At 36.6% G+C, this 26,987-nt stretch overlaps 1 protein-coding gene across 1 annotated transcript; it reads left to right on the top strand.

Annotated features, from left to right (window-relative positions):
- The first annotated feature begins 9,951 nt into the window (after positions 1-9,951).
- Positions 9,952-25,902, top strand: LOC117339601. Its single transcript, XM_033901292.1, has 2 exons — positions 9,952-10,072; positions 23,303-25,902. The coding sequence occupies exon 2, from the start codon at positions 24,367-24,369 to the stop codon at positions 25,312-25,314; it is 948 nt and encodes a 315-aa protein (XP_033757183.1). The 5' UTR covers positions 9,952-10,072; positions 23,303-24,366; the 3' UTR covers positions 25,315-25,902.
- Positions 25,903-26,987: the final 1,085 nt, after the last annotated feature.

The raw sequence follows: 26,987 nt of genomic DNA, 5'->3' as shown, positions 1-26,987 counted from the left end.
TTGCTACTCCTGCTTAGCGCTCAGCATATTAGGAGTGGGACGACTGGTTCGCCCGTTGTCAGTATAATGTGACCGGGCTAGGTGTGCTGCTGGTTGTCTTCGGCAGTATGCTCCAGTAAGGTAGCACTTCAATTCGGCAAAAGTTCCGGCCTATCACAAGGAGACTTAACACGCACATACTGCAGACTCCCAAAACATACATACGCACTCGCCACACGCATGCATGTCGCACGCACGGGAGGCCGTCCTTAAATAACCTTATCGGTTAATAGGACGTTAAAAAAAATAAACCAAACCTTGCGGAAAACATCGAAGTTCGTTACTTTATATATTTCAATATTATCTTCATTTAACAATAGTTGGTCTTTATAATACCATAATTATACTGCAGAACTACATGCATTTTCTGTGCCATATCATTGTCGGTACCTACCCACGTGACCTGACGATCCCATAGGAGCTATGGCACAAAAAGTCACGTATTCATGAATTATTCATTAACCAGATTTAGCAGTTTGATTGGCTCCATAGAAAATGGCTACGGAAAATCCGACCAATCAGAAAAGTCGTTTAATGTGTTCTTTGATTTGTTTGGCAATATGTCAGACAAACAATGCAGACACATGGGCGCAGCAATATTGGTAGACCGCTTCTTCAAGCCGAAGATGTTCTGTAATTAGAAATGTTGTGTATGCAGGTTGTATGGGTGCTATTACATAATTGTAAGGTGAAAGGGAGATAACCTTTCTCCATATGAATGAGTAATTCCCCTTGATTGTAAATCTTCCTGTTTGTAAGCTACATTTTGGGATTCAAAGAAAAGATTTGGAACTGAAAAGACATGTTCGTGATTTTGTGTGAACTGACGATGTAACGTAAAGCGAGTTCCTTAATCTTCATTCCCAACAGAAGCATTTAGATTGGCTAATAAAAATATGAATATTCAATTAAAACCGAAAGTTTTCAAGTCAGTGCCCCACATGCGGGGCCGCGATAGCTCACCAACACGGCCCCACATGTGGCGTTACCTCAAGTGAAGGTCCGAGGTGTGTTGTTCGACCCTCCCTACCCGTGTCGGTTTGTGTTTCTCGGGCAGCTTAGAAACGGGGGCCGATCTGTGCTGTTTTGGTTGTGTCCTTTGGGAAGACACTTTACCATAATTGCCCTGAATGGCATGCAACGGGCCTCCTGTATGTTGTTCAGTGAGGTAGCCACCAACTACTACAAGGAGACTCCACCTCAAAATGACACTGACCGCTCATGGGGCGGTAAACTCAGCAAACAAAATGCCGAAAAGTGTTCCCATGAGTTAAACGAGTGAAACGTAAAAAAAGATAGCTAGGGGCCGACGATATGGTGCCATAGTTCTATTATGTATTTCATTATTCACATGTCTTCACGACAATACTTAAGGCACCATACTTAGTTATTAATATTAATTACCCCAACACGGAGTTCTCCAATTAAAACAACTCACATGGAATCTGATGGATAATTACCACATGATGAATTATGCAGCAGATATGGAACTATATTTGAAAGGTAAATACATTGTCACGAAATCTATTTAGCAAAGTGTATAATCGATCTGTACAGTCAACTGGAAAATTTGAGTTTGTACGTTCAGCTGTAGTTTGCGAAGCGTGTAAATGACTTGACGGTCACTTGGCGTCGAACATGATGATAAACAGAAAACAAAAACAAAAACAAAACAAAAAAACAAAAGCAAAACAAAAAACAAAACAAAAACATTAGAAATTGCCTGGTTTACAACGGGCAATAAAAAGATGTTATAGGATGTAATAATGGTGTGATTGGCAGATAGAAAACCACTCTGTTGTGTGATAAACTGTCACCTGTGAACGTTTAGTACCCTCGTCTAGTTCCAGGTTGCTCAAATAATAGACCATAAATAGTTAGCTGAAACCCCATTACTTAAGCACATATTTCTACATTAAAAGGATTGTTTTACCTGTAATTATGCAAACTCGTTCTTCCACATTGACGGGAGCAAAGCAGGTGGAACCATCTGAACAGTTGTGGTTGGCGCATTTCCCGGTCATATCCTGAATTTAAACATATCAAATCAAACATTATTAATGATTTCATGTATTGCGTATTGTTTAACGTCATATCAGGAGCTAAGGCCATTGCCTTCTCTGTATCCAATATCCCTGCGTGTGGTGAGTGCGTTCTAAATGTATATGTTTTGGGAGGATGCGATATATTAGTGTTCATCTCCATGGGATAGCAAGGAACTGATTTCGAGTTCATAGTGCCAACCCACTGAAGCATACTCCCGAAGATACCCAGCAGGACATCCCACCTGGTCACGTTATTCTGACAACGGACGAACCAGTCCTCCTACCCCAAAAAATGCTGAGCGCTAAGCTGGTGTAGTAACTACTATATTTGTAGGCTCTAGTGTGTTTCGGCCTTTGGACGTTAGGAAGAAAGAAATAAAGTTATTTATAAAGAAAAACGATCCCAAATCTCACCCTAGGGGATGACAGGGAGATATCATCCTAAAGAAATCTTTAACAGGTAAAACGGGGGAAATCTGTGAATGACATGAGGGAACTCTGTGAATGACAGGAGGAAACTCTGTGAATAATGAAAGAAAGATCTTTGAATGACGAGAGAAAAATCTATGAATGACGGGAAAAGTACGATCAAAATGGGAAACACTTTATTCATTTTAATGAAATAAAACTGTTTGATACTCGTTCATATGTTTGGTAGATCTATTATCACCGTCCGAATTCTCTTTCTGAGGATTTAAAATGGCCTGGATTACATGGACATATATATCAGAATACTCGGTGTCGTCGATAGAACAGAAGAACACCCCGGTTTAATTTCCTTCTAAATTTTAAGGCTCCCCATGCAAATCTATGTTTCATTCATATCTTGAACTAATAGTATCTGTTTTTGAGATAGAATTACGGGTGTTAATTAAGGTCGGTATCCTCTGTTTGTTGCCATATTAAAGATAAGATATATTTTGTTAAAGGTTATTCCAATGTAAATAATAATACATTGAAATCTAAGACACACTTAGATTTTCAAAATTATTGATAAAATAAATATGAATTTTGCTTTATAGACTAGTTTTAAAATACAGCTTTAGATATATAGAGGATATCTAACAGTGTCTTCAGTAATACCAAATATATTTCACGAGTGGGGCTAATATTTTGATATTTTTCACGAGTGCGCAGCAAGAGTGAAAAATATCAAAATATTAGCCACACGAGTGAAATATATTTGGAATTACTGAAGATACTGTTAGATATTCTGTTTATTACATTTTTTATCAACGAAAACCCTACCCCGTATGCTAACTAGGACTACAGCGATAATTTGTAAACAAAAACAGTAGTTTCCCCTGTCCAGGTGCTGACATATATGTCGGGCTTTCTGACTGGTCAATTATTTTGGTATTTTCTAATCATTAATTTGGTTGGTCAAATCAGCAAAAGTGATATTTTTCACTAATGAAAAATATCACTTTTATAGAATGAATAATTTTTTATATTTCACTGGTAAAAATGTAATAAATTAATCACCTTTATTTCACACGAAGCAAATGTATAGTTTACCGTGTGTTCATATTAAACTGGAAAGAATTCCTTCACACATTTTCGGAATTGCTTTTTTTTTTTTCTTCTTCTTCTTCTTCTTCTTCTTCTTCCGTATTTTGATTTAAAAAACGAAAGTGTCAATAAAATTACTAAAAAATAGTCCAGTTAAACATTAATCGTTTAAAGGCCGTGAAGTCCTGATATTAATGTCAACATAGGTGGTCAACATGAATACATACCCCCACGTCATCCCATTCGGAGCGGTAGCTGACCACTGCTCGGACGTCATCAATTTGTGCCGTGGAATTTGGTTTCTCTCCAAGCTCACACAAACGGCTAGCCATGTTATATCCAATAACCTTACATTTGTTCCTCAGAAAGCACATCTTGGCGCACATTTGTAAGCCAGCATTTTCGATATCGTCAAATACGCCATCGGTCAGATATTGGCCTGTATTTATCTGCAGTCGTTTGTTGTGTGTGATTGGAATGGTGGTCATATGTAAAATCGGATTGACAGCTGCAAGCGGGGCGGCGGGCATCATCACACTACTGGATTGAATGCTTACGACATTTATACCAAACATTATAATGTAGGACGCAATGATACGCTTCCGGTACATTTCCATCATTGTTCTGAAAGATCTGGTCGAAACAAACGTGTTTAACATAATCATTGCAATGATTCACGTTATAAACTTTTCACTGTAGAGACTCCTTCGTTTTTAAGGAAATACAACCCCTTCTCTACCTACATATGGAGAGGTAAGTGTCGCGATTTTTTTTTTTTTTTTTTTGACCAAAAGTAGAAGAGTTTACGTTCCTTTTAGCGAGGTCCGACTGTGTCCCTCCTAGCGAGGTTCAACTACTTTTAGAGGGTCTGAATGTGCCCTTCCTATAGAGAGATAAAACTTTGTCCGTCTTAGCGAAGTTCAACTGTTTCTAACGAGGTCCAAATGTGTCCCTTCTTGAAAGGTAAAACTCTGTTCCTCCTAGATCGCGAGACACGCCTGTTTCAGATGGGGTCTAAATGTGTCCCTTCTTGAGAGGTAAAAAATTGTGTCCCCTAGCGAAGTCTCCTAGCGAAGTCTAACTTTCCATTGCGTCCGGAATAACAATATTATATTATGTTCGGTCTAAAAACGCTCCATTGTGTCCGGAATAACACGGTAAGTATTTAGATAATTCCAATTTCAATTTGCTCAGAGAGACTTCAGTATTTCAATATCTCATATAACTAGAGATGGTATTCAATTTGATCATACAATCGTGTGGCTTAGCTTTCATTTCTGTCTTTGCTGTCCCCACTTTTATATCTTCATGTTCGATGTTTAATATCGGTGTTATGTCATGCAGGCACAGGTGAATTTTACCGCGATCCTTTTCCTTGTAACTGATTTTTTATATATCATGAATCAATTTATTGTTATACCATGTATTTCTGATAAGTTTTGTTATTAAATCCATGTACTTATTCCGATAACAAACACACCATGGAGAGTATTACTCGTAAGCAATTGTCCGCAGAGATGTCAAAATAGGTGACAGTACTTTGTTTTCGTGATACATGAAAATCAATTCTTATCTGTTCATAAATAAACACGTTTAGAAATACAGTAATATCTGTTCATCGTGCGTCATAACTACCAAACAGAGCTAACCTACAATCTGGTTTCTTCTCCAAGAAGGCAAACCTTATCCTGATACCCTAAGCACTATTCCGGACGCCTACTGGAAAAACGTACGCCTGGTGTCTGTGTGTATTCTTATAGAATAATCGATATACCATTCGGTGTTTAATGTAGCGAGATGGCAATTTAAAGAAAATTTCAATAATTAATATTTTCTTATCTTTAGGGGGTTGTTTTCAGTTCAGAGGCGGTGTATTAGGGCATATTTGTAAAGGTCTTTGACATTTTCAAGACATTGTAATAAAGAACATATCTACTCGTGCAAAAAATTGTCAACACTTGTATTGTTTCTTTTTCTTTCATGCATTCCTGATTTTATTTTTTCAACATGTTTTACAAAATTTTGAACATTTGTAGAGCATTGTCTTCCAGCTGATGATATTGGCATCATTTTCCACTGTTTCATTTTCATTTCTGCACTGCGAACGTTTTGTAATGTCGTTTTGACGTCATTTTCTGATTTGTCGCAACAAAAATGGCGTGACCCAAAACGTTGCACGGCAATAAAACATTGATTTCTCAGAAAATAGAAAACAGAAATATTAATGGATATGAAACCACTCCAAGAACTACAAATCTACTTCACAGTGGATTTAAAAGTACAAAATTACAAACGTTCTAAGCTATAAGAAAGCATTTTATATCAACTTTATGAATTTGTGTTATCTAGTAAAGGATACTGCTACGGATCCCAAAGCGTGGATAATCAAGCGTCTAAATGAATTTGTTTAGTACTGCGGATCGCCAGGGCGATTTCTATCTGGTACTGATCTCAAGCTGAACATTCTAGAACCACACATTGGACAAAGCTAGTAAAGTGTTGTTGTGTACTCTTGGCTTTGGTCATGTCTGGCTGGAACAGGGAGTTGGAGATGTCAATGTTTTTTTGAATTTATTCCAAACAAGAGTTCGGGACATATTCATCCAGGATTGGCACACGGCTCTTGTTAATTCCCCAAGAGCCTGATGTTATATTACTTTTTCACGTGAATTTGGTTATAAGAAATATTTAGATATTGTGAATATTAAAAAAATTCAGAAATCTCTCGCAAAGTTGCGTGTATCATCACATACATTAAACATAGAAGCGGGTAGGTGGAATCGTCCAAACCCAATTCTTTCAGAAAATCGATATTGTATTGTGTGTACTACTATAATTGAAAATGAATATCACTTTGTTTTGGAATGTCCATTATACACAGAGATAAGATCAAAGTTTTTGAAAAGAAATACTGTGTTAGACCAAATGTATTTAAGTTTATTGATCTCATGTCGTCAGAAGATACAAACATTGTTCAAAATTTGGCTATGTACATTTACAAAGCTAATGAAATAAGAAATGAAAGATTATTTAACTAATTCTTTATGTAATGTTCGAATACCCTTCGCTTACTAAATTGGTTATGTTGGTTAGTTATATGCACAGGCTAACTAAATTATTACTGTTCCTTAGTGTACTTATTTAAGTATCACTATTCAATTGTTATATCAAATTTCCACCATAAATTGTAATTGTTTTTTATTACATTTTTACCAGTGAAATATCAAAAATTATTCATTCTATAAAAGTGATATTTTTCACTAGTGAAAAATATCATATTATTCACTAGTGAAAAATATCACTTTTGGTGATTTGACCAATCAAATTAATGATTAGAAAATACCAAAATAATTGACCAATCAGAAAGCCCGACATATATGTCAGCACCTGGACAGGGGGAACTACTTTTTTTGTTTACAAATTATCGCTGTAGGCCTAGTTAGCATACGGGGTAGGTTTTTCGTGCTGCGCACTCGTGAAAAATATCAAAATATTAGCCCCACTCGTGAAATATATTTGGTATTACTGAAGATACTGTTAGATATCCTCTATGTATCTGCTCATAGGCATTATTGCCTAATGCAAATAAAGACATATGATCTGGATCATCAAGACAGGAGAGAGGGTGGTCACCATGCAATCACCGTTGTTTGCAATGAAATATTTATAAACTATGTTCAATCAAGCCTGAAAAACTAGCATGTCAACAATTCTTAACCGTAAACTAATGCCCGATACATTTGAAATCTATCACGACACGGTATGGAATAAACCTAATGACTGCGGCCGTGTTCGCAAATATATCTGTATACAATAGGTACATGATGTAGACTTACCTGACCAGTGCCCGAACACTGTTTCTATTTTAGATTCTCATTCCACAAATTAGCACTTCCTATCTCGATCCACTGAGAAAAAGTATGAGTAAACGATTCGGTACGGCAGATCATGATACAGACAATCGTCAAAATAAACGGCGTTGCCTGTAACAGGTTAGAATCTTTCGATACTCCACTAAAAGGAAGACTTAAGTTATCCTTTTTTTTTCTTTACCAACACCGCCCCCTAGAAATGCGATGGTGCATGCTTTTAAAATAATAGATATCCGAGATTTTATTGACTTGAAAACTGTCAGTCGGTTAAGTAAGACACTATAGTTAATCTGGATAGACGAGAATGGCTAGCTTTGTTGTGTCTACTCAGGACAGACTAACGTTGATTCTTTTTATCCGAAAATGTTAAACTAATGTGGACATCTCACGCTTCCTGTAGCCGGTCGCCTGACTTCAGTGTAATGGTGAATATTGACGTAAGATGGGACCAGTGCTCGAAAACCCCAATGAAATATACAAATATGTGTTTCCATTGTTTGTTGTAACATTTAATATTCAAAACAACACCATCAAAAACATGACATATATGTAATACACACAATACTTCTACCGTGCACAATGGCGTTATTTACGTCATTAAGACAATCGAATGACGTCATTAACATCGGTGTATCTGTGGTTGTGTTAGAGACAGATGATTATATTATGCTGATAATTTTTATGGGATCTTGGATAACCTCGAGTGACAGGGGAAGATGTAGTTAAAATGGTTTTACAATGTATTTGTCTTTGATGTCCGTTATCCACTCATTATCTATTATAGAGGGATGTATACGCAAAGTCATGTTGACGTCATGTTGAAGTACGAGACAACTAATTCACAGGCGTATCATTCTGGTTATTGTTTATATATTTTTTTCAGATTTTATTTTTAGTCACCCAGGCACATTGATATGTGTAACATGGATTACATCATGAAACAACACATGGCAAGATGGACAGCAGAACAGTGTAGATTTTTTAGAATTAATTTAGACCATAATTGTAGAATATGCATGTGTATCATATATCTATATAACAATACCTACTCTAATCTTATAATTAAAGAGTTGGTCTTGAATAAATATATACAGTATAGATATTACACATCTTGATTGAAATGTGAAATAGAATATACTAAATACTTATAGAACAAATATGATCCCATAGTCCTACTATAACAACAAGGTGTCACACTTGAAATGTTGTCATGTCAGTGAGGGATGAACTTCATTTACTTTGAATTTAAGTTCAAGTCGACTAAAATATCAATTGCACACAAACTTCATTAACGATCTTCGTTTAGAACTATTAAATATCAATCTATGTTAATCTTTTGTTGTGTGACAATGATTTAAAGATGAGATAATGGACCCAAAGCGGTCGTGTTAGCTACATCGACTGTGGAACGAAAGTAGGCTATATATTTTAGAGCAGTTTTGCAAGGGGCAATCTGATTGGTCGACAGCTCTGTAAACGATACTAACCATAACTGTCGACCAATCAGACTGTCCGTTTTAAATCAGCTCTAGTATGAATAGCCTACTTCCGTTTCACAGTCGATGCATCGTTCGATCTAAAGGAGTAGGGGTAATTTTCCCCCTATGAATACTAATTAGAAGCAAGCGCCTGTGATTAAATAATCATCCATTTTCCTTTTTGTATAACAATTCCATCAAACTTGCCGTTAGGGCCCCGTGTCATGACGTGGTCCGTAAACCGCTGTCCTACAAGAGCGCCCAAGATTTAAGCCGCAATGGAGTCTTTTATAAAGTTATCAAGGACTTTTTTAAAACGTAGACAAAGAGCGTGGATAATTTCATTGTTTCAAACTATAGTGAAAATAATTAAGAAAATATATTTGAAATTATTTTGCTCGTAAGAAAATTTACATCATAGATAATACCAGTAGTCAATTCGCTGAATTTTCGGTTGTTAATTCAAACCCCAATGGGGTTCTTCTAATGAGACTTACTGTTCACTAAAAAATATAATTTACAAGTTTCAAACAGAACTTGGTAGGGTGTTACGACAGCTGTATTTCGGTCATTGACTAAAATTATCGGGGGAATGAATATTAATGTCGGTATAAATAGCCTAAGATTCTAACTGAATATCTCCCGACACGTATAGAAGATACGACACTAAATCCTATATCTTACGCCTCTTCTTAAAATTCAAGCGTGTGTTTTACGCCGATGACGTTACTAATATACAATCCGGACAGTTAAAGCGAAATCCGCTACCGAAATCTGTACAAACCTCCGTAACATTTAAATACCAAGTACAGAAAATAACAGTGTTTGTATGTTTACGTATTAAGCTTAACCGTGTGCTATTTTTAAAACAGTCATATTTAGGTAACGGATTGGTAAGAGTATAGAGTATACCTGTATATATACAGGCGAGGTACCAGTGTGACATTATTACGCCGGATTTGTTGATTTCTGTCGAGTGACCACTATATAGATCTACGTAAACTGACCACGAATTAGGTGTAACTGAAGGGCACCAAAGAGTGCCATCAAGTGTGTGGTTGACCAGTTCAAGTTCCTTATAAAGTGGACAAACGGACACGGGTCTTACTTCTCTGGACTTGGACGGGTAAATATAATATGTCTATTGATTATTGATATTGGTGTAATGTTAAGCTAGACCTTAACGCCTCTGTTACCCGGCGTCACAGACAGGAGGAACTCGTATTACAGTAAGTTACATAAATGTCTTTCAAAGTCATTGAACTCTACAGTTTATGTTCCCAACTTTGCAGACGGCGCGTTTTTATTGAATCATTTATAAAGAGAGAGCTCGTATATACGAGTAGGAATTATGCCTATACATATTTCCCTTTGATACACGTACAAATGTAGGTTGTAAAGTCAAACGTATTGGTTCTATTCGAACTAGGATTGTCTTGGAAGATCGTTCAGTCCAAAGCTACAAAAATAATCATAATACAGTTGTATTATTAACAAATCTATTTTCATACAGGCCTCTAATTAATTTACGTTATACCATCTGGGTATTTCTGAAGTATACACTTTTACATAGTGACTTGGGTTTTTCTGAAGTTAGCATTTCCATACCTGGGCATTTCTGAATTGTACATTTGTGCACCTGGTTATATCTGAAGTATACATTTCTACACCTGGGTATTTCTGAAGTATACATTTCAACACTTGGGCATTCTGAAGTATACATTTCAACACTTGGGCATTCTGAAGTATACATTTCTACACCTGGGTATTTCTAAAGTGTACATTTCAACACTTGGGCATTCTGAAGTATACATTTCAACACTTGGGCATTCTGAAGTATACATTTCTACACCTGGGTATTTCTGAAGTATACATTTCTACACCTGGGTATTTCTGAAGTATACATTTCAATACTTGGGCATTCTGAAGTATACATTTCTACACCTGGGTATTCTGAAGTATACATTTCTACACCTGGGTATTCTGAAGTATACATTTCTACACCTGGGTATTTCTGAAGTATACATTTCTACACCTGGGTATTCTGAAGTATACATTTCAACACTTGGGTATATCTGAAGTATACATTTCTACATCTGGGTATTTCTGAAGTATACATTTCAATACTTGGGCATTCTGAAGTATACATTTCAACACTTGGGCATTCTGAAGTATACATTTCTACACCTGGGTATTTCTAAAGTGTACATTTCAACACTTGGGCATTCTGAAGTATACATTTCAACACTTGGGCATTCTGAAGTATACATTTCTACACCTGGGTATTTCTAAAGTGTACATTTCAACACTTGGGCATTCTGAAGTATACATTTCAACACTTGGGCATTCTGAAGTATACATTTCTACACCTGGGTATTTCTAAAGTGTACATTTCAACACTTGGGCATTCTGAAGTATACATTTCAACACTTGGGCATTCTGAAGTATACATTTCTACACCTGGGTATTTCTGAAGTATACATTTCTACACCTGGGTATTTCTGAAGTATACATTTCAATACTTGGGCATTCTGAAGTATACATTTCTACACCTGGGTATTCTGAAGTATACATTTCTACACCTGGGTATTCTGAAGTATACATTTCTACACCTGGGTATTTCTGAAGTATACATTTCTACACCTGGGTATTCTGAAGTATACATTTCAACACTTGGGTATATCTGAAGTATACATTTCAACACTTGGGCATTCTGAAGTATACATTTCTACACCTGGCTATTTTCTGAAGCATACATTTCTACACCTGGGTATTCTGAAGTATACATTTCTACATCTGGGTATTCTGAAGTATACATTTCTACACCTGGCTATTTTCTGAAGCATACATTTCTACACCTCGGCGTTTTAATTATCAGTTGAACACCTGATTTACACACCTGGTTGAGTAGTTAAATAATTTAATAATACACGGTGTGATTGAATCTCTAACTGTTTATCACGTCTGAATATCTTATATACCTGGCAGACTTACCTATCTTCTACCCGTCATCACGTCAGGGGAGACAAGTCAGATAGGCTTTATAGATAAGATCACGTTCGAGTAAACCCAGGTAGACAAATTTAATTTACAGTGTTAGCTTTAGCCTCACGAGGGCATAAATCGAAGCCGGAGTTCTGTTTTCTTAGAGGTTTGGTAAACAGAAACGTGTGCTTAATTAGTCTTGTGGGGACTCATCACACCTGTCGCGTCGCAACAAGCGTCACAAGAAATATTTTGGTGGTTTGTTTGATATTAATACTGTTATTCAGCAGAAAATCATTATACTTATGTTGTATTTAATATGTCATATAGCACAAAACAACAGAATATCCAGATGTGACAACGAGTTCGTCATAAAAACCTGAACAACATCGCGGTAAACTGACAATACATATGTATTGTAAAATTATCTTCCTCGCTTTGGGTGTTCGTGTTACGGCATAGCCTGTATTTGGGCAGCAATATTGCTGTGTATGTCAGTCATTTTCAGACTGAATTTACATGTACAATGTAATATAAATTCATTTTTAATTAAAGGTTTAGATATACTTATGTAACTTTCAAGTGCATCATTAAATACCTGAACTGGTTTAGCATAAATTATTATCTACCTTAACAGACACAATATACGGCTGTATTACGTAAAAGTTTAAAGGGTTGTATTCATTAACTGAATTTTAATATTGTACAGCGCTCAAAATGGCCTACATGTTCTCCACCGAACAGGAGTTCTAATTAAACCGTAGCTATAAGATAAATGTTTACAACAGAATCACAAATGATATTTTACGTTCATATTTAAAACAAACAAAAACAAAACACATAAATGAAAATCAAAAGTCATAGAAATTTGATACTGTCGTGGTATTGTAAACTAGAACGCCTACTGTGTCCCCTGTAATTATATTGTGTTTCCTGTAATGTTATTGTGTTTCCTGTCATGGTATTGTGTTTCCTGTAATAGTATTGTGTTTCCTATAATGGTATTGTGTCCCCTGTAATTGTATTGTGTCCCCTGTAATGGTATTGTGTTTCCTGTAATGTTATTGTGTCCCCTGTAACGGTATTGTGTCCCCTGTAATAGTATTGTGTCCCCTGTAATGGTATTGTGTCCCCTGTAATGGTATTGTGTCCCCTGTAATGGTATTGTGTCCCCTGTAATGGTATTGTGTCCCCTGTAATAGTATTGTGTCCCCTGTAATAGTATTGTGTCCCCTGTGATAGTATTGTGTCCCCTGTAATGGTATTGTGTCCCCTGTAATAGTATTGTGTCCCCTGTAATAGTATTGTGTTTCCTGTAATAGTATTGTGTTTCCTGTAATAGTATTATGTTTCCTGTAATAGTATTATGTTTCCTGTCATGGTATTGTGTTTCCTGTAATAGTATTGTGTCCCCTGTGATAGTATTGTGTCCCCTGTAATAGTATTGTGTTTCCTGTAATAGTATTGTGTCCCCTGTAATGGTATTGTGTCCCCTGTAATAGTATTGTGTCCCCTGTGATAGTATTGTGTCCCCTGTAATAGTATTGTGTTTCCTGTAATAGTAATGTGTTTCCTGTAATGGTATTGTGTCCCCTGTAATGGCATTCTGTTTTCCTGTAACGGTATTGTATCCCCTGTTATGTGATTGAGTTTTCCTGTAATTATATCGCTTTTGTTACCATTTTATGATCTAAATTACTGCAAATAGTTTCAATAAAATCGAAACTCCATAAAAGGCCCACAACTCGTGATCGTCTTGTATAGAGTTAATAAAGGCTTGTAGACAGGATAGTGATGGGATTATCGACCGTTAACTATGTACGATAACTAAATACAAGTTTTAACAAACCTACTTTGTAACAGAGGTAGAAATCACTATTTTCCCAGTAATGAGGAACAATATTGACATACTGGTTAAACCAGAGACGTGTAGCACTGACTTCCGACCTTTGACCCCACATCCCTATGTTACAGTAACAGCGACACATAGAAAGTCAATAAACAAGTTTTTAAAGTAAATATAAGTAACAAGCTTCCGACTCATTCCTAATATAGAGGGAAGATCAATGGAGTGTCTGCCCATTAAATCATGTTCATGTATGACAACTAAAAGCATTAATGGAGTAGGGTGACATCACTAAGGTATTCTTGTTCTCTCTGTGATAGGTAAACATACATATGACATGGGGGCCAGTCCTAATGGGTAGACTATATATACAATACACAGAGCGGATAATTTACGGTATGGAGTCGTCATTACGAGGCTATACTGACACGTGATCAAATCCTACTAAAGCTGTCTCCTCGATACTCACTCCACATTTCCGAAACTTTGTCCGGATGCATGTTAATCTTTCTTTTCTGTTTCTTTCTCTGTGACGTTAAACAGCTTTCTGAGAATGTTTGAACCCCCCCCCCCCCCCCCCCCCCCCAAAAAATATATATATATATAAATAAATAAATACATAAAAGAAGTAAAAGAAGAGAGAAAAATCCACACCCTCTCGCCACCCGCAGATAAAAGATAAAATCAAATGCACATCTACCATTTCCTCACTCATCTATCCTCAGTCGACCCGAACTGACCGTGCTTATGAAAAAAGATTACTTACATATTCGCGTCTTTACAATATTGAATGGCGTTATAATTTGTCGAAATAACAAACCTCAACTGAAAATCGACACTAGACCTACTACTTCAGCAGTGAAATGAGGTTCCTACATAACTTTTCGATTAATGTTCCGAACATATTGAATTGTTAAAACCGCAACGGAACATTGTCGTCATTGTCTCGGTCATTTATCAACAACTGTGTCTAATAAATTGTGTAAAGATCTCACGCAAACTTAATCAATTTAAGAAAGTTCGTAAGGTTTCTATCGCTTCTCTTCAAAGTAGAATCGATGGGTTTTTTTAAACACACACTGGAAGGTACGTTGTCCTGTAAAGGTATTGATAGTATACGGAGAAATATCATTCCTTTTAAATTGAAATTTAATCTCGCTGTCATATTCAAAGATAATCAGTAAACATGCGTTTCCCTGGTGGATTACACGCGCGTAAATTGAACAAGTCTTACCCGACAACGGCGAGTTCAGGGTCGCTGTATAATAGTGTGATTTAAACGAGTTAAACTTTTCTATTAAATTTTGCAGTAAGTGCACATCAATTTAGACGCATTATATTTAATCTCGTATCGTATTCATTAAAATCTCCTCATTTTTAAGCGGTCGTGAGCATGAATGACATTGATAAATCGTTAATAAGAATTAAACAGCTCAATTTCTGTATGCTCTTTAAAATCACCAATTCATACCAGAATAGGAGCGTTTTGTATAGACAGCTGATAAAATGTCCCTAGCTGATATGCATGTTCTTTTCCCACACGCGACATCTCTACAACATCACTAGATATCATGTTCTTAAGTCCTTCTCGCACGTGTAATAAATGGGCACGTTTCGCATGACGAAGATGCGTGTGTACAAAACACCAGGAACTGTCTTTTGATATGCCCCATAGATGCACTGTTTCTTAAAGCACGTGATTTGGTCACTTGCAATTTCGTCACGTGACACTACATAACTGGGAACGAGGCAATCTTAATTTGCTATAGTGTAAATCGTATAACCCGTAGCAAACGCTATTTCACGCGAGGCTTCTGTTATGATACGATGATTTAATCACGTGACAAAGTGCGTGCATATGTTGCATCGTTTATGACGTGTTTGCCCTCTATGCTACCTGTGATAGATGGCGCTTAAATGTATATAATATCGTATTACACGTGTTCTAACTAGCACATGTAGTTTTGTCACGTGACATATTAAAACCTATATGTCATAACGTGTTTGTCCGTATCGAATTTACACTTTAAGCATGACGTGATCAAGTTATTTGGTTGAGATTCAAATTTACATGAAATAAATATATAAACCCAGGTATCTGACTACATGTATAATGAGCAACCTCTGTCTGTCGTTACGATAGTCGCCTTGCAATTATGCTATAACATTCCAGGCGAAAGTTCATTATAGGTAATTAGTAATATTAACCAAAGTAGACCTCATAGATAATCATTTTATAATTACCTCTGTACTCATCTGATACATGATCCAATCCCTAATTAAATTTCCGTTTTCTTCCTGTAGTTTAAAGGTAGAAATTTCAAAAACGTGAAGACTTGAGTAGAGAAATATAAGAATCGTTAAGCTTTAATCCCCGGTACAGACCATCTGGTATCAGTTGAGAACGCTGTTGTCTTTTTGTTTCGGCTCATACACCTGTACTTCAACGAACATGGTGAACGTCTTCTTCTTTTGAAATGTTGCTCGAGGAAAAGCAAACATGCATGTTTTGTTTAATGAAAGACGAATTCCTCAACGCATCTAATTCGTGTGTCTGGATAGATCAACGGAACGCATTGGGATTGGTTCCAATGGTACCATAGCCCCTAACTTTTGGTTTTTACATCCGACATGTTAAATACGATCCTATATTCCACTTTGATGTACAAGACGAGTTGATACTCGGTTTCCATGTGTAAGGAATGAAACAAAAACACAATACGAATAGCATCGTTAGGGTTTTATAATAAACAAAGTATTATAACGAAAACAAAACTGCGTCAACCCCGGGTAGCTATATTGTCCTGTTATAGGAGACTTAAGTGATGTATCGCCCAACGTGTACAAAGTTAATGGAGTCTAATATATTCTGTCCGGTACCACTTACCGTAATCATTAGTGCTCGACGTGTTGAATAATTACCTCTTTAATGATGAAAGAGGCAAAAATTGTGGAAGTTCTGAGGAAAAGTTCTTCATTTATTAGCTAACCGTTATCAGAACAGATGGTGGGTTATTCCAATCGCCCTGCGTCCGTGGTCCGTCCGTGGTCGGTCCGTGGTCCGTCCATAGTCTGACCGTGGTCCGTCCGTGTGGTCCGTCCGTGGTCCGTCCGTGGTCTTTCATCCGCCCGTCCGTAAACACTCCTTAATATCGCTATTTCTTGAGAAGTACTGGAAGAATTTTTCTTAGACCTCTTCTGTGGGTTCCCCTTGGTCCCTAGTTGTGCCCATTTGATTTTTAGTCTGACCCTGAAAACAAAATGGCTTATCCTTGAAGGTAAGCATTACTATTTTTAATTCACAGAAATTTCTTCTTAGATTTTAAATGTAGGTTCTTCTTGTTGTCAAATCATTAAAGTAGAGGAGAGATCAGTCATAACCAATACAGATCATTCGGTGGTTGGCACTAAGATCCCTCCTGGATCTCTTGTTTTACAACAATTGCGAAACAAGTTGTATGGAATTTTACAGAAACCTTCCATAGCCAAATGCCAACCAATATTGTGAATTACCTGTATATGGTCCCCATCACAGGGGCCCTGAGGGGTAGGGCAAAAGGGGTCAAATTAACTGAAGTTTCAAAAATCTCCTCAAAACACAAATATGGCAGAATCAAATACTCTTCATATATCGAAGGGCCTTAACGCTGTTTATCAAAATTGTGAATTTTATGACACTTGGGGCAGTCGTTTCCCATTTTGAGCATCATTTGTTCAGTTGCCATTTGAAATAATTCATATTCTTGGTTAGAAGTACCAGTATGGTGCACATATTAACTGTTTTGCGTTTATGAACAAGACTGTTTTAAACAAATATCTGGCGTACTGTTCCAGTTTTTTTATGAACAAGACTGTTTTTACGAAGATTAAGCTTACTGAACCGGTTGAAGTGTAAAGACTTATTCGTACGAACCCATATTTTATTTTTGTTTGGATACCTTTTAGGTACTCTTTAGGCTTGCAAAATTTTCTTTATTTTATTATTATTATTATTATTATTTTCTGGAAAAATATTCTCTTGAAGGTTTCACTTTATTTGTTCCAGAAACCAAATATCAAGCTTTGGTCCTTATTTGATAATTGAGAACCTAAACAAATGTCGATACATCGTCTATACCACACAGTCTGACCTGGAATCTCGGCCATGTTAGCCCCTATAACACTCTTGTATCCGCCAACAGAGCAATGAACTACGGCAACTGTACTTTAGCCAAAACCAAATTAAAAACAGATTAGTGGAATGGTTAATTAGGCACCAACAATGATCGTCATAGAAACCAATGTAGATAAACTACATTAAGCTCAATCATAATTTAGCGAAATGTTTCCGGAGCGAAAAACCGCTAAAATAAAATTACCGCTAAAACTGTACCTACGTCTACAGTATATAGTCGACGAGACGAAATCTAGCAATGTAATTATTTAAAGTAATATGACTCGGGATGTTCCCACGGAACAAATACATATTCTATTTACGTGTCTTCGTCAAATACACACTCATCTAACAATATCTATCATACCTACCAAATGTTTACTTATAACCAAACAATTTATCGTGTCTGTCAATATAAAAATTTGATATGCCGACATGTATGACTACAAGTTTTTCAATTATCTTTGACAACATTGGCATGTGTTTTGAACAATTGTTTAAATATGAACAAAATATCCAGAGCGATGAATTCTCTAGATCGGTATTCACTACCCTCCTCGGGCCTGTTTCCCTAGGACGAACGCAGGTCTTTAAATATGACACTTAAAAACTCTATACATCAACATAACTAAAACTATTAAGAACGGCTTTCATCAAATCATTCAAAAAGCTCGCACGATTTCACAAATAGATATTTAATATATATGTGTAACAAAAACATTCTAAGGCGTTAGAGCTAGTGAAATCTGGCATTCAGATATCATGTTTTTTATTTATTTATGTTAAACAAGGATACCATTTCTTACATATATAATACTCTATCCGCACGATTTGTTTGTATATATATATAGATCACGGGGTGTGTAGAGCTGGCAGGGTAAACCCTGTATGAATTGAACTTATTTTCTATTTTAAATCAGTTGTGTTTATACAAAGCCTACTTATTTCTTATTGAATGTTCCATATTTCATTCCTCGGCGCGGGATCAATGTGGTTTACATTGATAGGCTTGTGGTAAACCAAGTAGACAGGCTCATACCTATAATACATAAACTATATGTATTAGATTGATTATAAAATATTCCAGGATGCCAAATTAATATATTTTTTTCACCATTTGATATATTCTTTTATTGGTCACCACTTACAATGCAAAGAATGTCTTTATTTCTTAAATCAAGCATCGGTAATGATTATTATTTAGTGATTTGAATTCAGTTCAAAATATCTTAAAGCTGTCAAATCTTCACACAATGTACGTTTCTCTTGTACTTAGCCTACCTTTATTTTTTAAATGTATGAAGCAGTTGAAAAAAAAAAATAAACATCCCGTCAGATTCTTTGTTTCAAATTTGAAGATAGTGAATAAATCGTTTGCTAGCTATTCGAAACGTGTTTATAAAATATTTCTGGTCTAGTAATTTAAAAAAAAAATCAAAGTTAAAGATTATCTTAACCAGGTTAATGTTATGTAAAGAGACCTATATATTTTCTGTTTTTATAAATAATACAGAAAAACTAACACTATTTCAGAATATATGTATTTTACCCGGTATATGAAACAGGAGACTAAAAAAGCCAGGTCTTGTGCAAATACGTCATTGTATTGTACAAATACCTCATTGTCTTGTACAAATACGTCATTGTCTTGTACAAATACGTCATTGTCTTGTTCAAATACGTCATTGTCTTCTACAAATACATCATTGTCTTGTACAAATACGGCATTGCCTTGTACAATACGCCATTACGCCCTGTACAAATACGTCATTGTCTTGTACAAATACGTCATTGTATTGTACAAATACGTCATTGTCTTGTACAAATACGTCATTGTATTCCACAACGACTTATCATATTTTCTCTGTGAAGCTTGTGGTACACTTCTCTCGAGACTTTAATTTTCAATACAATGAAGTAATCACGAATATATTATTTGTATTGTTTTAATAATCGCGATTGACCCTTCTCGATAACAAAATTGAAAATATTTAACACGGAAGACAAATAATTAACATTTTACAGTTTATTCAAAGATGAGTGCTGGCGATAATTTGATAATAAGCGTTTTGACATTACACTGGATATCCATTCCAAGGTATCGCGCCAACACATCTCCGTACAGGTCTCATTCTGGGTGACGCACCCCACGCGGAGGTGCTCTTCAATGTCGGCTGTCTACCGAGATGTGTCTGTAAGCCTTCTTTACTCCACAAGGTTGGGTCCTGGCCTGTAAAACAGTGTTACCTGTGACAGGTACGCATTAACTATTTGTACACTACATGAACTGGAGTATATATTGATAACGGAAGGGTGTAGTTCTCAAAACTTTCTTAGATACAAAGTCATTGTGAAAATCCACACGAAATCTTTTTCAATTACAGTTAATATCGAGTACACTTGATCTGGTTGTTATCTCGAAGTAAAATACCAAGTAAACTTAGCAAGTACGTACAGGTTTATAAAGAAAAATGGCTCAAGTTTATGACCGATATTCTGCTAACCGGAAACTGCATTACTTACTTCCGTTTCTTTGGGATCATGCTACCATTTCTTTTGTTATATGTCTGGCTTGTGATATCTTGTTGTCTTTTGGTTCACAACACTATTATATTGTTGGTATAAACATACATAGTTGCTGGTTATGTTTCTGGGAGAACATCTCCCCTCGATAACGTCATTACCTATTTACACAAGGTTTTATGACGTCACTTCATTGAACCTTGTGACATCACAGAACCTTGTGTAAACAGGAAATATCCTTATGAAGGGGAAAATACCCTCCCGGAACAGTAACCAGCAACGGAGATTTATTAACTGTGTACTGACGTCATATTTCGTGGGATTTTGTCTACTTTTGAAATGAAGATATTCATTATTATCGGCCTCTCCATCGGGTAGTTGAATAGATAACTTAGATAGGTTCAGTTATTCGTTAGACGAATGGGATTATGTAACTTTCTGTTCCTCTGATGTCTTTTAATTATGGAATTTGTCGGTTTACTCCAACATGACTAATGGATGTCTATATACCAGACCTGTGTTGTTGACTGTGAAGCAATGCGAAATAGTTTGCCTGGAGGTTGTTTGCCACATGAAATTGACCAAAAAGAACAAAGAATACCGACATGATAACGAAACCATAATTCAAACTCAAATTCGAGGGTAAAGTATGGACGAAACTATATAGATCTGCATGGAGACTCATGAACAAGAAAACAAAGCGAATAAGACCAGGTGCTCAGGCAGAGTAAGCGTCCTCTGCTTCATCAACGACATTCGTTATACAAATCTAGATCACGACGACACTCGTCATACAAATCTAGATCACGACGACACCCGTCATACAAATCTAGGTCACGACGACACCCGTCATACAAATCTAGATCACGACGACACCCGTCATACAAATCTAGGTCACGACGACACCCGTCATACAAATCTAGGTCACGACGACACCCGTCATACAAATCTAGGTCAAATCAGGGTTAATGTTTGTATGGCGGGTGTTGGCAATGGAGCAGAAGACGCTTACCATTTTGGAACGCCTGGTCTTATTCTCCTGGTACGTTTTTAGTATTTCTGAACATGTTGTAAAAAGCTAGGATGCTAAAATCTTGATTAAAAAGCCCTTTAAACATATTTTGATGCGCAAAAATGTATAAATTACCCATCATTAATTGGGAGGGTCAATAGTTCAAGGAGATGTTTCTCCGCGTGTACTAGTTGGTAGACAGAATGTTAATGTCAGTCAGAAGCTCTATGTATGTTATATCATTCGGCATAAGGTGTAATGTTGTAAGTTCCTTGCTGATATAGCCTATTTGGACAATAACGGATACATAATGTACGTGTATGTAACTGATATGGCCAAAGATGCAATACAGCCTTCAATACCGATCTACTATTAGTGCCATATAAGTTTTGTCGACTAAAATTACTTTGTCTACTTGTGGTGAACAATGTAAGAGTGCATCTTGGAAATGAGGTGAATGACGCTCTCTTTATCTTATTAATCCTCGACACTTTAACACTAGCCCTCCACCTCTGGGTTGCGAGTTCGAAACCTACGTGGGGCAGTTGCCAGGTACTGACCGTAGGCCGGTGGTTTTTCTCCGGGTACTCCGGCTTTCCTCCACCTCCAAAACCTGGCACATCCTTAAATGACCCTGGCTGTTGATAGGACGTTAAACAAAAACAAACCAAACCAAACCATACGCCTATAACACTAATATTTCTTTCTAGAACGAGAGTAGTTATGCGATCATCGTCCTTGACACATTAATACTGTATACTGTCAATTTGTCCAGTAGTGTTTGAGCATTATATATATAGCTGATGATTCGATATTTTCTTAAAAAATGTTGTCGAGAGATGAGGGCTGATGACGAAAATTGGGTTTAATGGCCGCAATCATCGTCTTATGGGTGGATTACTGTATCGAATGTCGAGCTACATTGTTAGTATGCCAGACATTTCGGTAATTTCTGACCTGAATCTCTTTCTAGAAACGTGACATTATTTTTACCTAGCTTGACGGTAGTAGATGCCGTCGATGAAAGCAAAAGGGCGCTCTTCTTACCGAAGCACGTGGTCTTTATTGTTTTGTTTCTTATAAAAGGATTCAGTTAGGTTTTGATAGAACTGTAAGTTTGTTGACATAACGGTATTTCTCTGTTTTACCTCATTTAATTCTACTCTTAGGAAACGTATTTTTAACTTTTGTGTATGTCCTTTAAGATCCCCTGTCTTTCTGGATTTTATACTTTTAGTCCCTAGTATCAATGAAGTGAAAGCAATCTGTTATCGGTAACATATTTACAGGTTTCTTCATCCATAAACATGTAATTATCTTTTCTGTAAAGTGTTATCGAACAAAATTCGTCCAAATATCATTTTCTATTGACAGATTCTTAGATATATTGTTTTCAAATGTTGTTGGCTTTACAGTTTACATGCGAGACTTGCGGGGTTTTTTGACACCACGTCAGAATATCAAGATAGTATGAAATGGAATAGACTAAGGTTCAGATAAGTTCAGCATGGGGTATTATCGTAGAGGAGTAAATGGATTCTTATATTGTGTATTAAAAGTTGTTCCCGACCAGTCATTGTGTACAACTACACGAATGTAAGTTGTTTTGATTGAAGATATTTCGCTGGTGTTCATCACAAATACATGTACATAAACAGGTTTACAGAAATTTTCTTGGTGTATTTTAAAGAGAACAATGTAACTATGAAAATAATTGTAATCTTACGAGAAATCTATTTCAAATATAAAATCAATGTAATCATTGTTCGAGACTAGGGTATTCCGTGATACTGCCGTAGCGGATTTAATCCTTTTTATTCCGTTCGATATTTTCCAGGTCTGCATTTAAAGGGTATGAGAGAGGCCTACCTAACCAGCTTAGACCGAGCGGGGCAATGTAGGCGTGATGTGTACTGGTATTTAAAGCCGCGGTACGGACTCGACTACAAACACACAGAAATATACCTACAGATGTCACTACGACCCTTGCTTCCAAATATCGTCGCAGTTTGATATCAAGTTTAAACCAATATCAGATATCGGAATGAACGAAATAGAGGAGCATTACCTGGAGTTTATTGACAATATTTTATTTCGAAGTTCTTTAACCGGCGTGTGTGTATTGGCGGGATAGTTCGTGCTTGAGCGGGTCTCTTATGTACATCTCAGTAACACTCTCTTATACACTTGGACTTCTAACTTGGGAATTGTGAGGAACTAGCGACGTGATCATGGTCAAGGCTTACACAGCTCGGAGAATCATAAGGTACATGTACCATTCGAGGACTTTAATAACAATCGATCTCGGCGTTCAATTATAATCGGTGAAATATTTACATATCCAGCTTGTGTATTGGTGCGTCCTTGACGTATAACTGTCGATACTGACTGGTCGTAGTCACTGATACCGTGCCTAGCCATACAGGATTGAGGATGTGAAGTCATACAGGTGAGCAGGTGAAGTCATACAGGTGTGAGGATGTGAAGTCATACAGGTGAGCAGGTGAAGTCATACAGGTGTGAGGATGTGAAGTCATACAGGTGAGCAGGTGAAGTCATACAGGTATGAGGATGCGAAGCCATACAGGTATGATACGATAGAACCGTATGTGTAAACTCTCGTGTTCTGACAGGTGAAAGGAGTTACACTCATTATACAGAACATATTGACGTGATTTCTTTGTGCTGGGCAGATTCCAAAAATAACTCGACGGAATAAAGACATAATTGAAAACACGATTGATCATTTGGAAGGTGAAGAGGATGGTCAAACATTGGAGCGTAGATCGCAGTAAGTGTAAGTAGGATGATAAGTTGAACAGGCACAGGAACAGGAATAGACTTAATTGAAAGTGGTATGGGTTATTTGAATAATGTGAATGTCATTAACCGACTCTTCAGATGTTTAATGATCACCAGCGAATATCGACAGGTAAATATCCTAGTGAGAACCATTCTACGGATAAATTCGGAACGGAAGCAACAGACGATTTACGGAGACATTTAAAAGGCGAGGAGGGCACTGCCCGTAAGGGATTGTCTAATGTGAACGGATTCTCGGTTATTCGCCCGTCGAGAAGTCATCCCTCACCCCCTCTAAACAACATGATGGTATCGGGAGGAGAATATGACCGGAAAGGTATGATGGGTGATAGAATGGTATACGACTTTGTCTCGCGGAGGGATACTGCGAGACGGAATTTAATGGGCCATTTGTACACACGACAGCCTGTGTTAAAACGTAGTTACTCGTTTGTTGCCGGTGAACGTCCTGCCACAGAAACACTTCTTCCACAGCTTCACAGAAGAGAAAAACATTCTGCCATTAGTTTTAATTCCGAGAAATATACGAAGCCTGGTCGAACTGTAAATAAACGGGACTTAAAACAATGGCAGGCTGATAAAAATACAGGAAAACAAAATGGAGTTGTTCAATCACCGGCAGGTAAAAATCAGAAAACCACAAACGGTACACGTCCTGGGAGTCATCAAATCAGCCTTCCTGAACTTATAAACGACATAAATATGTCCTCGAGACTTCACTCACCTGGTGACTCGGACGGAGAAGATGCCAACAGTGCACAAAAAGGACCGTTAGAATTAATACGCAGCATGGAAATGAAACCGTCTAGTCCTGTAAAGTCAAAATCAGTAAAATACCGGCCAATTACACCGGGTGTTATAGAAAAGTTGAATAAACTAAGACTATCATCCAAGATACGTACAGAACAATGGGTAAAGACACTGCCATTGGATTATCGGGCTGCATATTCAGAAGCAGACGACAATCTCACGGAACCGTCAGAACATTCACCCAAAGAAAAGGAATGGATTTATACAGCAACTTAGTGTTCGAGTGTTTGAAATATATTGTCCCGTGTGAACCATTCATTTACGAGATATCAAGTTTGAACCATTCTTGTACGGGATATCATCTAGTTTGAACCATTCTTGTACCGGATATAAACTAGTTTGAAACATTCATGTACGGGATTTCTTCCTATGTGCACCGATCTTGTACGTGACATCACATACAGCAGCTTGAATTTCAATAGCAGGAGATACCAAGCATCAACCAACGTTATACTAGGTATGGCCAGAGACCTATATACTAAATATAGGTCTCTGGTATGGTATATCTATATGAGATCTCGTCTTGTGTGAACATCAGTGCACGATATCTCGCCTAGTCCGAGATTTAAGGTGTTCACGTGACTACGCATTAATGGATTTGAATTATCACTGGTGAATTCATCACCTCTAACATGGCTTCTATTGGATTAAAAAGTAGCATGATCAGCGTCACAAAATGTAGCGATTTTTTGACAATTATATAAAAGATTATAATGTAAATGAGGTTATTAGTATCTTAAAATTTCAAACAGTAACAACATTTATATTGATAACACAATTATAAATCACCTTTTTTACACAAAATTTGTTCTTTCTATTTTGTTCCAAGCAGTATATTCGCAATGATTGAAATCTCTCACAGTGTGTCAGTGAAGTTGATATTCAACATCTAATAAACATTCCAGTAAGACATGTAAAGAAAGTGTATATCCTTCTCTGTAATAGGATTGACACGACTATCAGTGGTTTACTGAAATATATATAAAGCAATAAACCCATGTCCCTTGTAAGAGCCCTTCAATGAATGTGTCTTTATCAGTTATTACAGTGTTAAGTTTATGTAAGCTATTTCAATCTATTCCTAATTGCATTAACAGAGGTGAGCAGTTTCAGAAAGCCATACTGTCTAAAACTGTGGGCTCTTAGTGGGAGAATTAATGTAAAAAAAATAAGATATCAATATCATATAGATATCACTGTCCTTGTTCTTCTGTCATGTCAGGTGATGCAAGATATAACACCCAGCTCGTGTATGTTATAATATACAGATATACACCCAGCTCGTGAATGTTTAATGTTATAATATACAGATATACACCCAGTTCGTGAATGTTAATTTAATGTTATAATATACAGATATACACCCAGCTCGTGAATGTTTAATGTTATAATATACAGATATACACCCAACTCGTGTATGTTTAATGTTATAATATACAGATATACACCCAGCTCGTGAATGTTTAATGTTATAATATACAGATATACACCCAGCTCGTGAATGTTTAATGTTATAATATACAGATATACACCCAGCTCGTGAATGTTTAATTTAATGTTATAATATACAGATATACACCCAGCTCGTGAATGTTTAATGTTATAATGTACAGATATACACCCAGCTCGTGTATGATACAGATATACACCCAGCACGTGTATGTTTAATGTTATAGTATACAGATATACACCCAGCACGTGTGTGTTTAATGTTATAGTATACAGATATACACCCAGCACGTGTATGTTTAATGTTATAATATACAGATATACACCCAGCACGTGTATGTTTAATGTTATAATATACAGATATACACCCAGCACGTGTGTGTTTAATGTTATGATATATAGATATACACCCAGCTCGTGTATTTTAAATGTTATAATAT

This window comes from Pecten maximus, chromosome 12 (assembly GCF_902652985.1).
Source record: "Pecten maximus chromosome 12, xPecMax1.1, whole genome shotgun sequence".
NCBI classification, from domain to species: domain Eukaryota; kingdom Metazoa; phylum Mollusca; class Bivalvia; order Pectinida; family Pectinidae; genus Pecten; species Pecten maximus.
The sequence above is the reverse complement of the archived record's forward strand: the minus strand, read 5'-3'. Positions and strand labels throughout refer to the sequence as shown.